This window comes from Limulus polyphemus, unplaced genomic scaffold (genome assembly GCF_000517525.1).
Source record: "Limulus polyphemus unplaced genomic scaffold, Limulus_polyphemus-2.1.2 Scaffold1102, whole genome shotgun sequence".
NCBI classification, from domain to species: domain Eukaryota; kingdom Metazoa; phylum Arthropoda; class Merostomata; order Xiphosura; family Limulidae; genus Limulus; species Limulus polyphemus.
Genome location: NW_013666712.1, coordinates 239,542 through 261,970, shown reverse-complemented (window position 1 = coordinate 261,970; position 22,429 = coordinate 239,542). Strand labels below are relative to the sequence as shown.

Sequence of the window (22,429 nt, the reverse complement as noted above, 5' to 3'; positions counted from 1 at the left end):
TGACTAGCTGCCTTCCCTCTAATATACAGGGACCCTAAATTAGGGACGGCTAGCGCGAAATTCAAAAACAAACAAACTGTTCGTACGGTACTTTCATTGCCACCATGTACATCACATTACTCTACAAAAATGGGGTTGAAGCTGATTCCCCTCCAATTGAATTTATGGCTAGAAACATGAATCATCTGTAAAAGAAAATATTGTTCCACGATTGTGGCGAGCCAGGGCCAAGATACGATGATGTTCTGCTTATGATATGACTACCGACACTTTATATATGACACTTTAAGAAACTTTTAGCCAATTTGTAACAGCCTGCTGTCATCGGCCGGCTTCTATTTGTTCACTGATTCTTAACGTTCAAATGTCTCTTTTGAGATCTAACAATAGTTCCTGAATAACGTGTAGAACTTCAAATTCTGTGATGTGCTTGGAAGAGACAGGTGAGACAATATTATGTGAGACAACTATATTTATATAGTATATCAATCACTTGCATTTCATAATATCCGATTTAATCAATAGTTGTGTACTTTTCATTACAATGAACTGAGGGAGAGGTGATGAATATTAGTTTATAACAATGGTTTTGCTTTTAAATATTTCATGCAGTGTTCTTAAAAGTAACAAACTGTTAGTGATAAGTTTAGAACGTACAAAAATGAAAAGTCTTTTCATTTACAGATATTTATGCATAAACACATACAAACACACATACGTGCGTGTATTCAGATTTTTTTATTTAGTAGAGAAACCTAACAACAAGTTTTAAAAACGATTTACTGAAGAAAAAGAACGAAACTCTATAAGAGAATTTGCTAGGTTATAGAAACAAAGAATAGTAACTCAAAATTCTCGAGAAAAATGGATCATCCAAGAAAAATACAACCTTTGAGAATCTAGGATATAGGATTTGTTTGTTTGTTGTTGCAAAGGGCTAAACAATGGACCACCTGTGTTGTGCCAACCGCAGATATCAAAATCCGATTTTTAGCGTTATAAACCCTCAGAGATACTGGGGGGAATGAAATGGGATGAATATGATAGGAATTTTTGACACTAGCTAAAACCAGTAAAGTAAAATAGGCAAAGGAAATACAAAAGAGTAGGATCAATAAGGGAATCTGATGGGTAATACAAACGTAGAGTAATTCAGAATTCTGGAGAAAAATGGACCATGAAAGAACAGTGGAACATTTGAGAATCAATGAAATAAGTATTGTACGATAAGAATTCTTTAAACTACCTGAGACCATAAAACAAAAGCGACAGGATTCATAGAGAAATACTGTGATAAACCTGTAACAGAAAATGCTTGGTTACAATCCAGTAGATATCATTTGACGGACACATATATGTAAAAGTACAAAATGCTTAGAGTATTAGATGAGTATTAAATAGTTATGTAGTGAAGAAATTATACGTTAGAGATGAAAAATTTATAATCATAAGCCAAGAAGAGGAAAGGAACTTTAAAATAATTATTAAAGGGGAAAATATTTTTTGATGGAATTTCGAGCCTAGAAGATATAAATTTTAAATATTTGTTATGTATAAAGTTGAGGTTGGTACTTACTGCCTCCTGTAAAGGGTCCTTTCATTCCCAATTTCGGCTTGCTTGTAGGCATAGTTATAGTTTCTGTGGTTGGCACTAGGTAGCGTTGTGATGGATCTGTGTCATCAAAACGTGTGCGTGGTTTGATAGCTTCTAGAAATCTAGGTTTCCGAGCTGGAGAAGACGATATGGCCGTGATTTTGGCATGTCCTTCAGGAATTTCTCCAGTTAGTACTTTCCCTTCCGTTTCCTCATTTGTAGCACTGTTGCAGGAAGAGCTGCCAGCTGCTGGTTTGTGCTCCTCCAGAGGATTAATATACAAGTTACTTCGTCCTGACCTGATGTCCTCAGCTGTCAGATCGCCTTGGGAGGAAAACGGATGTGTATTGCAGCTTGCATAGGTATCGGAGCTTTCAATGCTCCCTACATCCCACTTACTGATAGGTTTCATTTCGATGTTGGACTGAAGGTCTCCAGGGAGAGGAACATCATGATCAATAAAGTCCTTGATCTCCTGGTTGAAAAGTAGACAAAAAAAGAACTAACTCAATAGTTAGAAAAAGCTTGTGTTTAGTAGAGAGTGGCATAATACTAGATCCACAGGGTACCCCAAAGTGTTTTGTTTTCAGAGTAAATAAAACCAAAATTAAGTTTGTTTTGCCATGCCCAAAATTAAGAATAACAAATATTTTTATTTCTTGCTTTTAAAGTTCATATGTCATACTGTGTTGTAGCCTACAGAGTGCATAATTCTTCTCGTGATTCATGGTATGCGCATGTTTTATTGACGTTCGGACAGTACAAATTGCTACGTCAAGCGTCCCGTATGTGACGTCATTTTAGTGTCTACTGACTGAATGACAGACAAACACTGCTGTATACTGGTGATGATTAAAACAGGTGATCCTTACAGATGATCTTTGACTCCCTTTCGGGGAATTAATGAATTACATTTGATCAATAATACAGAATGTACCAGTAAAAGTACCTCTAGTAAATGTAAAAATAAACAAGTAGAGACAATAAAAAAGAGTGCTAGAAAGATTCTGTATGGATAAAGAATCGGTAGAAAGATATCTGAGTAGACAAAAAGTGGTAAAAAAGATAAATATGTGGTACGTAAAGATTTGTTTCACTGGCCGTTAAAGACTGGTAGGTATACCAATGTTCAGTTCAGAACAGGCAAATAACCACTCATGGGGTGCATTCGTTTATTTACACGAAGCTACTCAATAGTTGTTAACCTCCTTGAACGAATATTCAGTTGTCAATGGTTGAAAAATTAAGGTCACTGGCCAATCAGTAAGTACTTCCGCTGAAAAGCAGAATTGGTGGTGGTAACCCGAAAACGGAATTATAAATTAACAACTCACAATTTGAGAACATGCAATGAAATTTAGGGGAATTAAAGAAGTCATATAATAATAAAAAATTGCGTCTAGTATGAAGTTCTACGACATAGTTTCACTATTATTTTAAATCTCTTGTGAACAAAAATATGGCCAGAGAATAAGTAAAATATGATAACGTCAATTGAAATCTGCGGAAACATTTAGGTTACTTCGAATTAATAAACAAAATCATTTGAAATATTTAAACAGAAGAATAATAAGAAGCGGGATTGTGTCTATACTAACATTAATTTTATCTGTGTAGTGGACTGGACGTGGCCTAGTATTAATTCGCCCTGATTGTGATTCTAAGAGATCAGTGTTCCTATTTTGTTGCCGCAAGAATGCGCTCTGCGCTTTGGGGCCGTGGATGCACTATGATAGTGAGGGTCAAATTCCATTATTAGGTAAGACAAGAGTAGCTCAAAAATTAGCTGTAGGCGCTGTTGACTGGTTGCTTTTCCTCTTATCTTTCAATTTAAAATTAAGAACAGCTATACGCAGATAGCCCTTGTATAGCTTTTCTCGAAAATTCTAAACAAACCATATTTTATACAGAAAAATGATTCACCTACTGGAGAAGTATATTCCGCGTAATTCGCTCCTGTACTCAATGGATTCAAAACAAGTTGACTATCTGTCCCTCTTGTGGCGGCGAAGTCAAGCAATGCGTTAGTGCACAGCGGAACAGTATCTGGTGGTAATGAAACTATCTGTGAATCTTTCCTGAGATCCATATTATGGTCGAAGTTTTTGTAACAGCCTGCACCAGTGTTAATTCTGGCAGACTCCCCACCTAGACTTGTGGCATCTAATTGCTGAAAAAGAAGGATTCTATAAACAAGTCAAGTGTTATTAAAATTAAATTTTAAAATCCTTGAAATTACAGTTCTGAGCTAACGATTAGTAACTTCAAATTAACTGATGTGGTCACAATAATCACTGTGTCTAACAGAACTAAATAACATGTACACAACAGTAAGTTGGTCGTATTCACAATATACATACAAGGTATGACTAATCATAGTCAACTGATAAAGGTTTGTTGGAATACATTTATGAAAAGAAAACTATATATAGAAATTAGGATCGTAAAAAATAGAGGGGGTGGAATTATGCGCATAAGCAGAGTCAATTAATATAATTAAATCATTTAATTGATTAATATGAACTCCAAAGAAATAAACCAATAGAATATTCAAATTAATTTAAAGAGACGAGATGCAAATAGCTTAAGTATGATCTTATTTAAATAGCAAATCAAAACTGGTAATAATGTTAATTCTACACAAAACAGATTGCAAAAGGGTAACTAGGCATTTGGTATCTTTACATGTGTAAGAACTAGGCATGAAATTTCATTAAATATTAAAGAAGTTTATATTTAATGCCATTAACAATGTCAAAAAGTAAACAAAAAATTTATGTCTAAACCCCCCCCCCCCAGTAGCACATTGGTATGTCTGCGAACTTTCAACAGGTTTCGATACCCGTAGTGTGTTTACCATCAAACAAAAGGACGCTTAACACTAATTCATTACTTCTATATTTGATTATATTTCCTAACCATGTATATGTAAATAATAGTCCAGAAAAAAGACGTTCATTTAAATATTATGCAATAATTAAGAATTTACTCTTTCACTAGTTTGACTTTATGCTATCCATATAACATGACAAAATATTTCATTTTACACACGATACTTTAAAGTTTTATCTTACACAAGGTTTACAAGGGTGGACACTCTACTTCCAAATATGATTATGTCATCAATGTCTAGATTTAATAATGTTAAAACCATTATTTTAACGACAATCTTCTGTCAGTTGAATTTTAACGAATCTACTGTCATCCGTTACTTGAATGTGATCACAATTTACGTTTTTGTTTTCAATTATATACATATTTATCTGTATTACATGTATTTTACAAAGGTGGGCAATGTTACTAAAAATTTTATAAATATTTCAACGTACATGTAATTGCGTATGTTTGACAAAGATCTTTCTATACTTCCGTAGGAAAAACATCAATAGGAGTGTTTTGTTAATGTGAAAATTCATTCACAGAAACAAACCAAAGTCATCAAGAAGTAGAAAACTATAGAAAAATGAGAAATAGTAAAAATGTTTCTATTGACTGTTGTTCACAGGTCGACAGTTTTATAATATTTATACTCAAAAATAGGTTTGTGTGGAAACTGGTTTATCTCTTCTGTTGCTGATTTTTTTTAAAGATAACGTTGTTGGAATGTTTACCCAATCTGTGCAGTCGATATTTTGATTGATCAGTATGTTTTTCATTTTAAACACATTTTGCGGTTAAACTGGGTGTAACCAAGCGCACGATTAATGAGTATTGAATCATATTAAATTAAATTGCGGAAGTAACTACAGAAGCTGACTTTTTCAGTGCTGTCAGAATGTAATTAAATCAAACAAACTTTTTTTTTTACATTTTATATAGTATCGCGATAAATTCGCTTTTTTATGAGATTAAAAAATTAAGGTCTTTTTTTAAACGGTCAGTTAATAAAACTACAACAGGCTTTACTGTACTCCGAATAAAAATTCGGCCCAGTAGTATTAAAAAGCTGTTGAATAAGGCGTTGTGTGTGATAAAAGTGAAGGAAGACAGGAAGAGATGCAGCCTTTGACTTTGTGTCACAAATATTTCTCTCGATATGATTTCAAACATCATGGTTATTGCTAATGTTTACTTCGAATCAGGGAACTTTCAAACTAGAAAAATAAAATATATTTAAGTATCTTTTACCTGACTAGTATTGTGCCCACTCTCCACTAGGACATCAATTAGATCCATTGACTTTGCAAAAGCATCTCTCAGGTTGATGTGATGGAAGGAGACAATACTACCTTCTCTTTTCGCTTTTTCCAGTGCTTCTCTTCTCTTCAGAGCCTTCTCTCGACGCATTTGATTTTTGTAAAACTCAGCAAAGTTGTTCACAATGATCGGAATGGGCAGTGCGATGACCAACACGCCGCAGATGCAGCATGCGCTGCCAATGATCTTTCCAAAGAGGGTAGTAGGGTAGATATCTCCGTACCCAACGGTTGTCATGGTAATACTGGCCCACCAAAAGGTCTCTGGTATGCTAGTGTACTTTGTACCTGGTTCATCCTTCTCGGCGAAGTAAGCCAAACTAGAAAACATCATGATGCCGATGGCTAAGAAGAGCATAAGTAAACCCAGTTCCTTGTAACTGTTCCTAAGCGTGAAGCCCAAGCTCTGGAGACCTGTGCTATGTCGAGCTAACTTGAGGATCCGAAGAATCCTCATTATTCGAAAAATCTGTACAATCCGCCTGACATCTTGGAACTGATCAGTGTGTTTATTGGATTCAATGAGAAACAAAGAGATAAAATAAGGAAGAATAGCTAGCAAATCTATTATGTTCAAGGCCCCTTTGAAAAACTTCCACTTATTAGGAGCTGACATAAATCGTAGAAGATATTCCAGGGTAAACCATGTTATGCAGACAGCTTCCACCATATTTAGTTTAGGGTTGTCACCCATCTGACCGTCCTTGTCTTCTACCTGCAGCTGAGGCAGTGTGTTGAGCGTGAGTGCTATTGTTGATAATACTATGAACAAGATGGAGAGCACAGCGACCACCTGGAAGACAGCAAAGAATGAAGTTCCGCCTAGAAACTTTAACCAAAAATAAACAAATAATCCGGAAAAATAAAACGGTTAAAATAAAAGTCAAGGCAGAAATTTAAAGCTTCATATTGCAGGTACAAAGAAGCAAATCCTGTAGATTATCCATTCACCAGAAAAGTACTTTGTTCTCAGTACACGTCCAAACTGGACAACATCAAATGAAGGATAACAGCGTCACTACACTGAGACGTGTGGTCGTCTTATTACCCATTCCGATCATCACGTGACTCTCCACAGATAAAGAAGAAGATAAAAAATAGTATTAGTAGATAGGTAGAAAAAACAATTATTTGTTATTTTGTTACAGAACTAAAATGTACCAATTGCTGCAAAACCTGAACATGTAAGTTATAATAAAAACCTTTATAGCTTTTTGAAACATACACATATATCTTTCTGAAACTACCTCATTTTTACTAATTTAATATAACAACAATGTACAACCCATTAGCCTGTGAAATCTGACCTGTGGTGTTAATATGTGAATGGTATTACATCACAGTGCTCGCTCTTTCAGCTGTGGGGGCGTTATAATGTAACGGTCAATCCCACCATTCGATTACAAAGCCAAAGATTTGGTGGTGAGTGATGTTGACTGACATCCTCTCCTCTAGTCTATAATATCTAAATTAGGAACGGCTAGCGAAGGTAGTACATCGAGTAGCTTTGCGCGAAATTCAACAAATGAATATCACAGTAAAGCTAATAATAATTTATATCACACCATTCTCTATTGGCCCGATACTATTTTCCAGTAAGAAGAATTTTAATAACATTCCAACTACATCTTATCTGTTTACGTCAGCATGCACCAAATAGGGAAAAATTAAAATTGTATATGTTATACTATAGCTCATTACTATTATTTCCGTAATGATGTGATTTAGGTTATTATTCGTATCATAATAACATATTAAATATTAAGCGCTATTATAGCTTCATAAGAACAATAACCTGTGTGTATACAGTGTTGCGTATATCATATTAAAACAATTTTCAATATGCAAATCAATTAGTCATGTGACAACATAACATATATAAATTCGTGGTGGAATTGAATTTGTCAAAGCTACCTTTTAACATTGTTTGGAATTTATTAAGTAGTGTGATGCTCCGAAAACTGAGTACTTTTGGGAAGGGTACATTCCGATGCAAAATATTCATACAATTGGATCATAAAAGTTTGTTCACATCGAAATTTATAATTTCCATGGAAGGAATATCCGTTGTAGTTAATGAATTTAGAAAATAAAGTTGGGACACCAGTACCATCCTGAAATATACCGACAACGAGTCGTGTCCCATCTATAGTAAGCATATTGCGGCATCTTGTAATAGGTGAAAATCCGCGAACACAAAGATTAGTGGCAAAAGCCATCCATGTGCTCCAGGCAACAATATACAACATAATCAAAAAGGATTTCTGCCTGGAAAAGTTTTTTCATAATTCATCTAGTGTATGAGGACGGCAGTTTCTCACTGCCCATTTCAATAATACAATTGCAAAGAAATACACAGGCACTGTATTTAGCAAGTTAGCGTATCTTGCTTACATATGTAATAGCATTAATCCTTATTTCATTTTCAAATTGCTTGATGTATGAGATGGTTGAATGAATATGTAGTTAAAGCAGATTTTGTACATGTTATTTATGTCCATGAATTTATGAGGAGTGTTCTTTGAATAGGATAGTCTTGTAATGAAGCTTTTGCAATATAAACTACAGTAAAGGAATATTTACAAGACGTATTGTCTTCATATAAAGCATGACCGAACGTTATTACATGAAATTCGCTGTAATAACTTGAATACGCTCCAAAACTAGTTTAATATAATGTACTTAGTTTTCGTATAATAACACCTGGTTGTTGTCCACTACATTACCATAACAAAATCATTGTTTTCAGTATATATCCGTAAATTTTGAAAAAAAAGAACTGCATTTTAAGAGTTAAATATAAAATATTGATTGCAGGACACTCCTTAATATGTAGGCTCTGTTGTATTAAAGTAAAAAAAAAAAGAGTTAAATGTTATTTTCTATCAAAAGCATCACATGCGCAAAAAATATTCGTGGATTAATTGTTACAAGATGGCAGTGCTGAATGGTCATTAATTCTTTGTCAGACTGATGTATTTATAAATAATAATTAGTAATCTCAGTGAATGAGGAATTTTATCTTTGTAGAAAGAAGTATACTGGAGTATGAGTTGACTTTTTAAAACATGTATACGTGTAATTTGTCGAAAGATTTTGATATAGAAGTTGAACACGTTTGTTTCTTAATACCATACATTCATCAACAAGGTATGGAATAACTGTAACTACAGTTTATTTTTCTCCTGTGGGAATAGTAATGAGATGTCCCTTACTCCTGTCACAAAAAAAAAATCAGTTCCTACTGAACAAAGCAACTATATGTACTAAACAGCCTTTGCTATGAAGCTTAATATTTTACTAGGATTTTAAAATACATTATAGACGGTATTTCACCTCCTAATATATTGATAATAACAATGCATTCTGTTGTCGTATGTGTTATTTTTTCATTAAACTACTAAAACAACAGCATGTCACAAAAATCATGTCTGTTGTAAGCCATTTTAGGTAATAATAGCAGTATGTTATATATAGATTATACTTTGCAAAGCTAATCGATTGATAAACAAAAACACGTATCTCACCTAGTAAAGGAATAAGAAAATAGACGCGATAATTCTCACTACTAATGGTGAATATATTTTCTAACAGTGAACTGACAAACACTTAACTCACTAAATACCCACAAATTCACTGACGTGATTCACTCATTAAACTCATTCAATCATCACTGATAACTCATATTTATATCGTATTCTAGTTTATACATATTACACGAAGCTTCTCGATTTTTAACTTTCACGAACTTTCTATTATTATTATTATTATGAATTTCGTGCAAAGCTAAACGAGGGCTATCTGCGCTAGCCGTCCCTAATTTAGCAGTGTAAGACTAGAGGTTAGGCAGCTAGTCATCACCACCCACTGCCAAATCTTGGGCTACCGTCACATTATAACGCTCCCACAACTGAAAGGGCGAGCATGTTTGGTGGGGCGGGGATTCGAACCCGCGACCCTCAGATTGCAAGTCAAGTACCCTAACCACCTGGCCATGCCGGGCCTTGAACTTTTTAGATCTTAAGATTGTCGTAATGACAATCTCCCTCTAGCAAATATCTGCCCCCCAGTGGCACAGCGGTATGTCTGCGGACTTAAAACGCTAGAATCCGGGTGTCGATACTCGTGGTAGGCAGAGCACAGATAGCCCACCGTGTTGCTTTATGCTTAACTTCCAACAAACAAACATCTAGCAAATATCTAAATTGAAATATTGAAAATATAGCTTACAACGATATATACTACTACAACTTTTAGGCCTATTGGTTTCGAAAAACTTCGCCAAGTTTCAGCGTTTAAACTATAACATATTAAGAAATACTTTAATAATTGTATTAAGCTCATTTCACGTTTTCTACTGTTTTTCTGCCACAAATGCAAATGGTTCTGCTGTTAATATGCAGAAGATGACATAAAAAGAACCGTGAGGAATATAATGTTTGTTTGCACAGTTTATTTTTGTTAACACTCTTTAATTAATATAATATGATTTCTGTAAACTTCCTTCTTTTCAACCACGTACGTCTGTCTTTGCCAAATTTAACGTTGATAACGTTCACTGTTAGATTGATCGATTATGCGTTTCATGTTAGGGATCGAACTCTAATTCGAAAATTAGAGAAATGACGCCATAGAAGATGAGCTGGTTTACTAATTAGCAACTAATTAATTACTAATTAATTTTTTACTATACTTTATGAACTGGAAGGTTTCTTTGTATATATGTATTATTATTGTTACATTTCTTTAGCTACATTAAATGTTGTGGGTTACAAAATATTCAAAACGGTTTTAATGGCCATCCAACTAGCAAATGTTTGATTTAGATTTATGTCATGACTGATAAAACGTAAACCTATCCAGTAATTTGAAAACCGTATTTCAGTCTACTTCCTTGCCTGTCTCCGGAATTTGCAAATATATGGGAATTTTTCTACAATTAAGACTTAAGCTCAGATCTTAATACATACTGCGTTAAGTATAGTATATAACTGCTGCTATGAACGCTCGTACAGAACACTTTGAAAAGTTAAGTTTCCTTTCAGATCGACCGTAGTTAAGGAGGTAGTGAACGTTTTGTGTTTATTAAGTATTAACGATAGAGAAAATAAACTTATTGGATCATCTCTGCTATGAGTAGCCTGGGGTATAAGCCTGAAAACTAACTCTAATATTGATCTTGTACTATCATTGCAAATATTCTTAAATTTATATTTATAAATGACCCTTAAATTAATATGGTTTTTATTTTTGCACCAGAATTTAGGCAATGGGTGTCTGGCGCTGTTAACACGGCCATATTTGTATATTTTGTTCCACGTAGATTTTTGTTGTTTCCCCTGTGGATGCCTATACTTGTGGTAGAAAAAATCAAAGCATGTACATATTAATTGTGTACCAGTTTAACGTTGAATATTATTTATGATTTTAACTTTATACACAAGTGACAAAATACTATAATCATGTACATACAGTTATATTTATCGAAATTATTGTATTCTTGTTTATGAATTTTTCACGAAAACACTTTTAGACGTTATATTTGTATAATGTAAACATCTAGGCCATTATTAATTAGTTATATTCCTGTTAATATTTACTCAGTGTTCCGTGAACTCTGAATTTAGCACTTACTTTACGGTCACCGGGGCAAACTTCCTTGCCGGGTTACCTTTCTCTATCTTTTTTTCATTTATAAGAACTTATTAAAAAGAAAATCCTAAATTACGACAGCAATGAGCTCATAAACAAGGTAAAATCATAGCAGCAGTGGTTTTTAGCTCACATAAAGTAACAACAAATATGTATTAAAATCTCAAAAGTAACAACAAATATGCTAATTATTTTTCAAATTACTATTTCAATCAATCTTAATGTATCAAGCGTCTATATGCAAAGAAAAGCCAAAACCTATGCTTTTTATGATTAAATGAAGATATATCCTAAAGGTGCTTTGCGGGCTTTACAGATAACTAGTTTCATTCGCCCGGGCAGTTGCCCCCTTTGCCTCTCCTCCTGTCAACGAGCTTGTTTCAAGCACGATTAACTTTTACTTTTAGCATGTTAAAGATGTTTATTTTGTATGTGCTGTTTTAAGATTACAAGCATATGTCGTAACCCAGAAGTAAAAACCTTTAATGGCCTTTTACTTGGCTTCGCTAACAATAATTAAATTGATAACTGTTCAAGACCAGAACTTTCCTTCTTTGAAGCTAATGGTGTCGAAGTGAAAGACAGTAGTATTTAATAATTTCCAGTACTGTTTTACCACATCTTTGAACACCTAATTATAGACCATTACGATAAGATTTATGCAGTATGCCTGAAAGTTCTAAAGAAAAGTAAAATTTATTGTTTAACTCCACATCCCGATCTAAAAGTGAAGAATAACATGGTAATATTTAGTGTTAACATATCGCCAATCTAACATCTAAAACAGCATTTCGACATACAATATACAGATTTGGATTAGAGATCCGTCAGTTTCAGTCCCTCTGCTGAGAATAACATCGGGTGTACATAATTATATGTATTAAACCATTATGTTCTTGTTTAGACGTTATAGTTTAATTACAGTTATAGTCTAGTCCATTACTAATTAGCATAAAATTATATTTAACTGTGGTACACTGGTAGTAAATTTGTATTCGTTTAGTTATCATTACGGATTTACTGGTCGAGAAAAGACTGAGCGGTTTGTGTTCATTGTGTTTTCACGAAAGAAAATAGAACATTCAAATCTTCAGCACACTTTACATTAACTATGAATTTAGAACCTGCTTTACGGTTACTCTCGCTTATAATGTAGCATGTTTTTAGAATCAGCTTTAATGTTACTCTCACTTACACATAGAACGATGTTAAAACCTTATTTATGGTTACTCTTGTTTGCAATGTAGCATGTTTTTAGAAACTGCTTTACGGTTACTCTCGACTACAATGAAGCATGTTTTTTTTTAATAAAGATTGAAAGATTCTTGTTTTGTATGGATTAGTGACGTACAAACTAGATACTATTTATTCATTGTTTAATTGAACTTTGTGTGAAAGTCATAACTATATACATATATGCAAATCTCTTTTTAATAACTATATTGCACCTTAATGCATAAGGTAGACATAATGATACACTGCCATTTTAATCCTTCAGCTTGAGCATCATATAGAACAGGCTAGGAATATGTAGCTACGAAGAAGTAGCCACAGCTTTCAAAAGCCTCTTTAGTTACCCAAGCGTAAATTAAAATGTATAGGACTTATCTTGACCAGTGTAGAGCTGTATATAGTACATTGCACTTAGAAACAGGTGCCGTACAGGCCTTTAAGTATGTTATGGTTGTGCTAAGTGTGGTATGCGAAGCTACCACATATTTTCTGCCATCTCAGTTGAAACATTTTTCAAAATGTGTTGCTTTTGCAGTAGAAAATAAATCGAGAAAAAGCTACTAAATTTCTCGCGTTTTAGGTATTTATGGGACTGAGTGGGTCGTCAAAAACGTCACGTTTTTTTCCCAACAGAAAATACTACCGTAACATGAAACATTATAAACAGCGACAGTGCTGGTTTATTGGAATAAATAGAGTTATATCCTTAAGATTTGACACCTTCCTGTTGACTTGAGAGTAGCCCTCAACCACATGGATAGTACGTGCACCTATGTTTTGAGATTTAGATAGATTTGTTTTGCAGCGATCAGGTTAAAGTAGACTTTCAGCATTCAGTGATTGTGTATTCGCAAAATTTTGTCATTCCCATTCTTTGTATAAGACTCTGCCAAAGTCCGGGAAATTGAAACCTTTATTCTGTGATACATCATCTGATGGACCTCTTGTTTTCATGGATCCTACCAACTTACTCTGAGAGAAATTAGTGATCTGATAATATTCCAGAATATACAGGAAGGAGAAATGTTAGTGAAGTGACCAGGTGACTATTATTGCAGAGGTTTGTTTTCCTTGAATGTGTGTGTGCCTATGCTTTTCAGACCTCTCGCTAATGAGTCGAAGATTTATGCTTGAGGAAAACGGCATTTTTGACAAGCTGAAGGACACATGATTTGGAGGAAGAGTCAAGTACTGAGAAGAGACCTAGTCTAAAAGGAATCCTCTCCTGATTGTCAGACTGGCAAGTCTGAGACCAAATGGGGCATTCTCTACTGAATTCCAAGGTATTCACCAGACAGAGTAGAAGAACCCTGGTTCTGGTTGATATCATCACCGTTCGCAGAGAGAGAAACTAAAAGTGTCTTCAGTGGATGACATTCACCAGCAGGAGCTGTTTTCTCAGCATATGAGACAGTAGGGATGAACTAATGAAGCTGGTGATTTGTGGGGGAGTGTTGAGCATCTTTGTTATAGTAGGTATACTGGCATTGTGACCACAATTCACAGAGCAATCTGGGGTGGTGCAGAATGTATGGGTCAGGGTTTAACATTCATCCTAATGTAAGGGTTCCAACACCAGCCCACTCCAACCACCCTTAATAAATATGATGGTTCAGTCGAATGTTGAAGGAGGTTCCATCAAGAAGATGCTTACACCCAAAACCACGGATAACAGTGGTGGATGTGAGGCAGTTCGATCTTTTAATGTTTAAGGGTGTGGGCAAAAAGGAATTAGACAGTTTCTTGAGGAATTTGAGACACTTTACTACCTGTAATGGTTAGATTGTTTTGGTTTGTTTTGTTTTGAACTTTGCACAGAACTACACGAGGGCTATCTGCGTTAGCCATACATAATTTAGCAATGATAGACTAGAGGGAAGGCAGCTAGTCATCATCACCCACCGCCAACTCTTGAGTTACCTTTTTACCAACGAACAGTGGTATTTACTGCCACATAGTAACGCCCCCACGTCTGAAATGGCAAACATGTTCAGGATGACGGGGATTCGAACCCGCGACCCACAAATTGCTAATCGAGCTCTCTAATCATCAGGTCATGTCAGACTGGTAATGGTTGGACTCAGGATTAGGTGATGCAATGCTTAACCCTGAGTTTGGATAGTTCGAACCTTTGATACAATTGAGCACTTGAGCAAGATGCAGCTCTGGCCTGAGATACAGTCATAGATGAGTTGTGCCAAAATTTTGGCCTTGTGGAAAACTAAGTTGTCCACTGGGCTGAGTTTAAGACTTAATTAAGTTGGGTGCTTTTCTGATGATGTGCACTTCTTGTATGGGAAGGCATACCCTGTAATAGCATCTACATACTGCAAAGACATCTTTGTCAACATGTCATGGAGAGGCTACCAAATGATATAATAATGCACAAGTTAGAGGTGAGAGATATTGTCATCTTGACAGAAGTAGTTTCGGTGTTGATGAGGTTTGAAGTTGTGACTTTGAATAGGTTGCAGGAAAGTAAAACGCCCACAACAGCAGCTGTAGTGGCCGTATCTAACACAGACTGCCCTGCTCAAGAGCAAACCAAACGTTTTTATGTCCTGGCATTGCAGCACCACCATATTGGTTTGCAGTGAATGGACAGGACTTTCCTATCCCTCCCATGATGTTGGTGCCACTGCCAATGTCAATGATGCCTCCAACCTCCAAATGGAAATACCTTTCGAAAGGAGCGCCAAAGCATTATTTTGGTTGTGACAGCTAGGTTACTTCTATATAAACTGTCCAGGTCTTACAAAATAGGCAAAGTAATCAATCTCAACCAATTGCACAGCAGATGCTGGAGGGTCTAAAGTAAGTTTTAGATGCTGCTGCTGCTTCAGCTCTGGAAAAACTAATGGAGTCAAGCTGGTTCTGGCCACTGACTTACGAAAGTGCATTAGACAGTTCATATCAAAGGGTGTGGTAATTAGCCCAGCTCTCTTGGAGATAAGTGGAACTTGGTACGTGCCTGTAAAATACACGAGAAGAGGTGGGGTTCCTGGTTGATACAGAAGATGCCAGAAACCTAGTAGATACTGCCTTGTATCAAGTACTCTGAGTGAATCCATTACATTAGCCAGTTAACAAAAGCTTTGTTCTAGAGATTGGCAGCTGGCTAAATTTGGTAGGAAAATCAGTTTTGAACTATGTATATGTCACGTGAACCACAGGATGAATGTATTCATTGTAGCTAGCCAAACCATACCCAGGAACAGTGGACTGTGTGAAAGTACATTGTAAAAGGACTCTCAGGACCTCTGTATACGCAAATAATGTTCCTATATTTACTCCACAGTATAAGTCTAATGCATTGACATAATGTAATGAAGCCAACACCCAAAATATGCTGTTTCCTGTCCAGAAAGCAAGCAAAATGAATTATAATGATTATCTGTTAGCTGATGGACAAAGACCCGGTGTTGTTCTGTAATCATGGACAATCAGCAATCCAGCTTCTCACTGGAATGATCATTTAATGGTAAGAAAAGTGGAGGCCACTGGTACTGGAAGTAACATTAGAATTGCTTCCATTCCACCACACCTTAAAGTTGGTACTTGGCTACTAGTTGAGGGTTGCACAAGCAGTTTGAATTCAACACAGAAGCAAGCTCCCAGTAATGTCTTGGCTTAATTTGCTGATGTATCTGTGGGACCAGACAGAACCACATTCACAGTGGTCCCTACAGCTCTGCAAAAGGAAAATTTCTAAACTTTACATAATGCAGGGCCAATGTGTGATGGCAGTGCTATTGGTAATGTATGAGTCAAGATGTTAAGTGCTGATGTTGGCACTACAAAGTGTGTATTGCTCAGAGGGAAAACTAAAAACTGGCCTTTACAGAGTAAGCTATTTCAGATAAATGTTGGTTCTCCTCTATAGTTCTAGATTTAGCTGGTCCTCTCGCAGATCCAGAACGAGGTAATCAATATGTGCTGGTTGTTATTGATTACTTTACTAAGTGGGCTAATGCTTATTCATTGATTGATACTTTAACAACGTCCATTGTTGATGAGTTGGCAGAGTACTGGATAATCGGATATGATGCACCTAAAGAAATTCACACAGAATAGGGAAACAATTTCAATAGCCAGATATTCTTGGAGTTATGAAAAGTGTTTGGTGTGATGAAGATGTGCAATTCACCTTATTATCCCTAGTCTGATGGCTTGTTAGAGTGGATGATACAGGTTATCAAATAGGTGCTTGCAAAGTTATTAATCCCAGTTGATCCGACTAGGACAAGCACTATCTGCAAATCACTATGATACTGCGAAATGGAACAGAGATTGAGTTGGTGTTCACTAAACATGCTCGTGTTTGATCAGGAAATACTGCTTCCTGGACCTGTGTATGCGAAGTGTGGTCTTCCCCAAGGGCAGATGTGCCATAGTATCCACAATAATATGTGGAGTGACTAAGATATGTGTTGGCTGAGGCATGTGAGTTTGCATGCCACTTACTACGAAAAACCACAGTTTGGCAGAAGAGAAGCTATGATAATACTGAAAAGGAACAAATATTGTAGAATTGAGAGTAGATTGACTTTTATATGTACCAATGCCATGGAAACAGTTCAGTTTCAGCTTGACAAATCTGCACCTAGACTCTTGACAAATGTGTTTGTTTATGGTTGTGATCTAGCAGTCATGTGGCATATATAAGCATATGCATCATTTTAACAAGCTGTAACCATATGTTAATGGTACCTTGGTTTAACTAGGAATCGGTGATTGCAGGAAATTAAGAAAATTGTTTCTTATCATTTCAGCACAGCTGATGAAAATACTTATTTGGCAGTGCACGACAAGTCAGATGAGGAAGCACCTAAAGAGGTGGTAAATAGCCTTAATGGTCAGCTGAGACGCCAATTCTGTTATGGCGGACATTTACTGCTTCACCAGCAGTTAGGATAGTCACACGTTGTAAGACTAATGACTGTAAGAAAATAGCATTTTTTACTTTCAAATTTATTGGTTGGTGTCATTCAATAAAATGTATGGACTGCAATAATGACTAGCACTTGATAAATGTAACTTAGGGTGGCTGCCAATTGTTAAGATTAACTTGATTGAAATTGTTTTGTGATTCTCACTTTCTAAGTTATCAAGCAGAGTTTCACCTTAAAAAATATCATCGTAATTTTGGATTATAGCTGTTTGATTATTGCATAGTTTAGGATGACTGGTGCTAGTAGATGTAATATCTAGATCATCGACAGTTTGAAAAATAGATGATGCTTACTAGGAGTTCAAAATTTCAGGCAAAAATGTACTTTGACCATTGTTTTCTGGACTATCGAGTAATTTTCAACAGAAAATGATTGTCTGACAATTCACAAGAAATCGTTTACCCCAGTGATCGAATAGTGGAAGTTCTCTAAATGCGTATAAATCCTCTGTGTGCAATAAGAGAATTGTGTTCTTTCTCAGCATAGAATGTACATTTGGTGACTGTGAATCTAAATGTAATATATTTTATTCCTAACATGCACCTGTATTTATTTTTCTGTGACACCAACTAAAAACAAGTGTACTGACTTATGTACAGTGACACAGTATCTCGATGGTCTGCTATTGGTGGCCATCTAGGACAGTAAAAGTACTTTTAATATGGACTGTTGCACTTAGCAGAGGTGTTCGGTATGTGTGTGTTGATATACAAGGAAGCAATAACCCGAATATTAATCCTTACTCCAAGAAGTTTGGTTGAAATGTTCTAGTTTGGCTGTATTCTTACAGTGATTATTATTTTGTGATTCCTATTGAAACCTAATGAGTTTCACTGCTCATAGATGATAGCACATTATAACACCATAATAATGAATATATAGTTTATAGGAGTAGCCTGAGTTTGAGGCAGTGCACGACAAGTCAGATGAGGAAGCACCTGAAGAGGTGGCAAATAGTTTTAATGGTCAGCCGAGACGCCATTTCTGTTATGGCGAAGATTAAAACAAACAAACTTCTAGATATTATTGTTATCAGTTAGGGCATTCGACTCGGAATCTGCGGGTCGCGGTTCGAATCCCCGTCCCACCAAACATGCTCGCCATTTCAGCTGTGGGGGCATTATAATGTATGGAGAGTGTTTTACGATCCATTGAGCCTGTTGTTTTCAATGTTAAAATGAGAATGTTTTAGTTTGAAATTGAAATATTCACAGGCAATGAATTTTATAAGAGAGCTAAGAGTAACAGCTAGATTCATGCTACACTTGCAAAAAAATACAATTTGATTTGTTGTGTCGCAAACATTAGCCAAGAATATTTCAACTGGAGTGAATTGAAATATTTGTAAGTAAATAAAGTTGTCTGTAGAAAGTAAAATTCACAAACAGAAGATGGTATTATCCCAAAAGTAAATTCGTGTTCCCAATGTTTTATGTGGTTATTATTGCATACCTTTAATCATGCAGATTGAAGTTTTCCAAAATACACACAATTTTCTGAATATTTTATTAACATTATTTCAGTATATATCACAGTTATAATACATGAAAGCGCAAGGTGAGCATGTATAGCTGAAGTCAAGAAGTAAACCCTCATAGTATGGCTTTTTAGTTGGTTTTCTCTGTGCTAACATTGCGTCAGTGAGGAGTCAAGTTGAGAAACTGGATGTTAATGTTAAGGGGTTTCCACAGTTGGAAAATATATTTTAGCACCTGTTGTGAAACGACCTATTTTGATTACTAGTGTGAGTACCTGATTTTGTAATGTCGCTCTCTATTTCTTTCTTACTGGATTCAAACTCTGTTTTATACAACAACCAGATGGTAGTGAAGGGAATGTGGTTGGATAGATGTGAGCTGTTGTCATGATAACAATAGAGGCCACATTTAGATATAAGTTAAGCTTCAAACGTGTGGATGTTTATGTGGAGGCCTGGCATGGCCAGGTGATTAGGGCATTCGACTCGGAATCTGCGGGTCGCGGGTTCTAATCCCCGTCCCACCAAACATGCTCGTCCTTTCAGCTGTGGGGCGTTATAATGTGACGGTCAATCCCACTATTCGTTGGTAAAAGAGTAGCCTAAGAGTTGGCAGTGGGAGGTGATGACTAGCTACCTTCTCTCTAGTCTTACACTGCTAAATTAGGGACAGCTAGCTCAGATAGCCTTCATGTAGCTTTGCACGAAATTCAAAACAAGCAAACAAACAAGCTAATGCGGATTGAGCTGTCCATAGAAAGTAGAGATACGTGATCTACAGGAATGATACACGTGAGGAAACGTATGCCTATAGACATGCCATTTGATCACGATAATTATTTTGACTCTCTTCACTTAAAGAAACTTTTAGGGCAGAAAATCATTGTAACCTTGCCATTACAACTTTTAACTTACTCTTTTGAACAAGCTTTTCTGGTCAGTCAAAGTTCATTTGACTTTGAATCATTAATTCTGACTTTTGCTATTTGAGATCAAATTCTAGTTATTATTGTTATCAAGTGTCCAGCTGTGAGCAGAAAATTTCTTAGTTGTATCACAACCAAATTACCTGCACAACCACAGGAAGAAACTTTAGCGAGTTTTTTTTTTTGAACATTTGAAGATGTTTCAGGATATCCAGTTTAACAAACCACTCAAAATCTAGCTTTGCTTTTGTCTTGAAGCTGCATTACTCAATAATGCTTCAGATGCACAAGCCTTGACTGAGGCAGCTGACAAACTACTCTTTAAGTTTTCAGAATAATCAAAGTTAGACACAGTCCGGCAGGCTGAGACAAGGAATTAGGGTTCAGTCAATTTCCATTCAATGTTTCCAACACCAAAAGTAGCACCATCAGAAGATGAAGTAGAGATGCTGGAAGAAAGCTGTCAAGTTCCCCCATTGAGGGCGTTTTTTGGAAAATGCTGGCCCCATCTGCTGTCCTTACATCTCTGGTTAGATTACCACATTCCCCATCCCAGCAGAACCTTCTTGACTTTAAAATATATGAAAAAAATTTAGAGGTCAACTGAAAAGCGTCACTCCAGAGGCAATGATGAATGCCACAACAACAACAACAACGAAGGCAACAGGAATAGCAATCAACATTAACACAGGAACAATAACTTTCATGGCGAAGTTGAAGAAGTTTAACCTACCCATCAGGCTTTCGAATGAGATTAAATAGTGATTCATACAACAGCATATCACGACTCTAAAGTACCTCTGTCAAAAACAGGCAGCCAAGAGGACAGAAGCCTGAGTGCTCTACAACTTTGAAATAGACCATCTACTGAAGCAACAAGAGCCTTCTATGCAGCTGGAGGAATAAACGCAGTATGTCTGGAAGGATCTGGCATGAACTCAACAGACTCTTGCAAGAGCCTAAGAGATTGTCTACCAGACCATTTTGGCCCACTGCAAGTCAACAGCTGCATTGGAGGACCTGCTATTGAGGCTACTATAGGTAAGTAACTCCAACCTCTCTAATTTTGTGTGTGTGTGAGAGAGTGTCCTTGATTGTATATATTTATTTAGTTAGTTTTTATTTTAGTTTATTGTCATTTATGTTCATCCATTTGTTAATTTCTATATTATTTTGGCTGCATTGTATACATGGGTATCTTAATAGAGCGCTCTGTAAATAGTGTATATTTTATTAAAGTGTATGTTATATTTTGATGTGACTTGATTTAAGAATGTAATTTTTGTAATGTAATTTTAATTTAACAAGAGTCATTTTATTACAGAGTTTGTTTTTGTATTGTACATGTATGCATTTTAATAGTGAACTGGTCTGTATGAATATGTTTCTTTTAAAAGAGTTATATTTTTGTTAATGCAAGAGGATTTTTGTTTTTATTTTGAATATTTAGTATGACGGGCTAGTTTATCCCTATGCAAGTTTTACTTTTTCTAAATGCCAATTAACCTTATGTACACGGGTGGGGTCAAAGTGAACATGCCTTTTACAGAGTCCCATTCAACATGGTATTGTGTATTTGATGTAACTGTTATCAACTATTCATTTTACCCTACATTGCTGGTTTAGTGAAAGTTCATGATAGAGGAGAATAAATACCAGATAAAATACACAGGGATAGTGAAAATAACTGTACATGTGCATTATGAAGGTTTTAGAATTATGCAAATGCAATATGCGAACTTTACGAGGGACAAAAGTATTTTTATTCTTCAAATGAATATCACCTTGCACTCTGACTTGTCAGAGTCTGAGTCAGACTGGTGTTGTCAATTCACAGACATATCTTGACATATCTAATTTCTTGTATACAACAGACTTATACATTGAGTGGTCACAAGTAAATAGACACCTAATTTTTCGTCATTTAACTGATTTATGCTAACTAATTTCTGTTCACAGAGCACTATATAAATGAAAATGGTACGTACACTAATTATCTTGTGCTATAACATGCTTAGAACTCAAGGTTCTCTCGAATTGTCAGATTTTGTTAGAGGAAGGATAGTTGGTCAAGCAGATGGTGGAATAAGTCAGCGGCAATTTCGCAGAATTTGGGAATCCCGCTTTCGTTAGTCAACAAAATCATCGTGCAGTTCAGGAAACACGGCAAGGAAACAACTGAGCAGCGTCCGGGTCGTCCTGGTCCATCGGAGAGGACAAAAAGGGCTGTCAAGAGGAGCATCGAAATGGATCCCAGATTAACGACTGCAGAAGTTGACAAAGTTGGTGGGATGAGCCCGAAATATGTTCAACGGATTCTCCACAGATTGGGTTATCGTTGCAGAGCAGCTAGCCGGAAGCCCTTATTAAGAACTGCCAACATAGTCAGACAAAAGAAG

At 35.9% G+C, this 22,429-nt stretch overlaps 1 protein-coding gene across 2 annotated transcripts in view; it reads right to left on the bottom strand.

The window, feature by feature from the left end:
* Positions 1 to 22,429, bottom strand: part of LOC106462143 (potassium voltage-gated channel subfamily B member 1-like) — a 76,785-nt gene that overhangs the window by 20,230 nt on the left and 34,126 nt on the right. For both annotated transcript variants that reach the window (XM_022389311.1, XM_013922037.2), the window contains 3 exons: positions 5,723 to 6,583; positions 3,522 to 3,764; positions 1,577 to 2,069 (listed from right to left, as the gene is read on the bottom strand). In XM_022389311.1, coding sequence (XP_022245019.1) covers positions 1,577 to 2,069; positions 3,522 to 3,764; positions 5,723 to 6,583 — 1,597 coding nt within the window. The remainder of the gene's footprint in view (positions 1 to 1,576; positions 2,070 to 3,521; positions 3,765 to 5,722; positions 6,584 to 22,429) is intronic.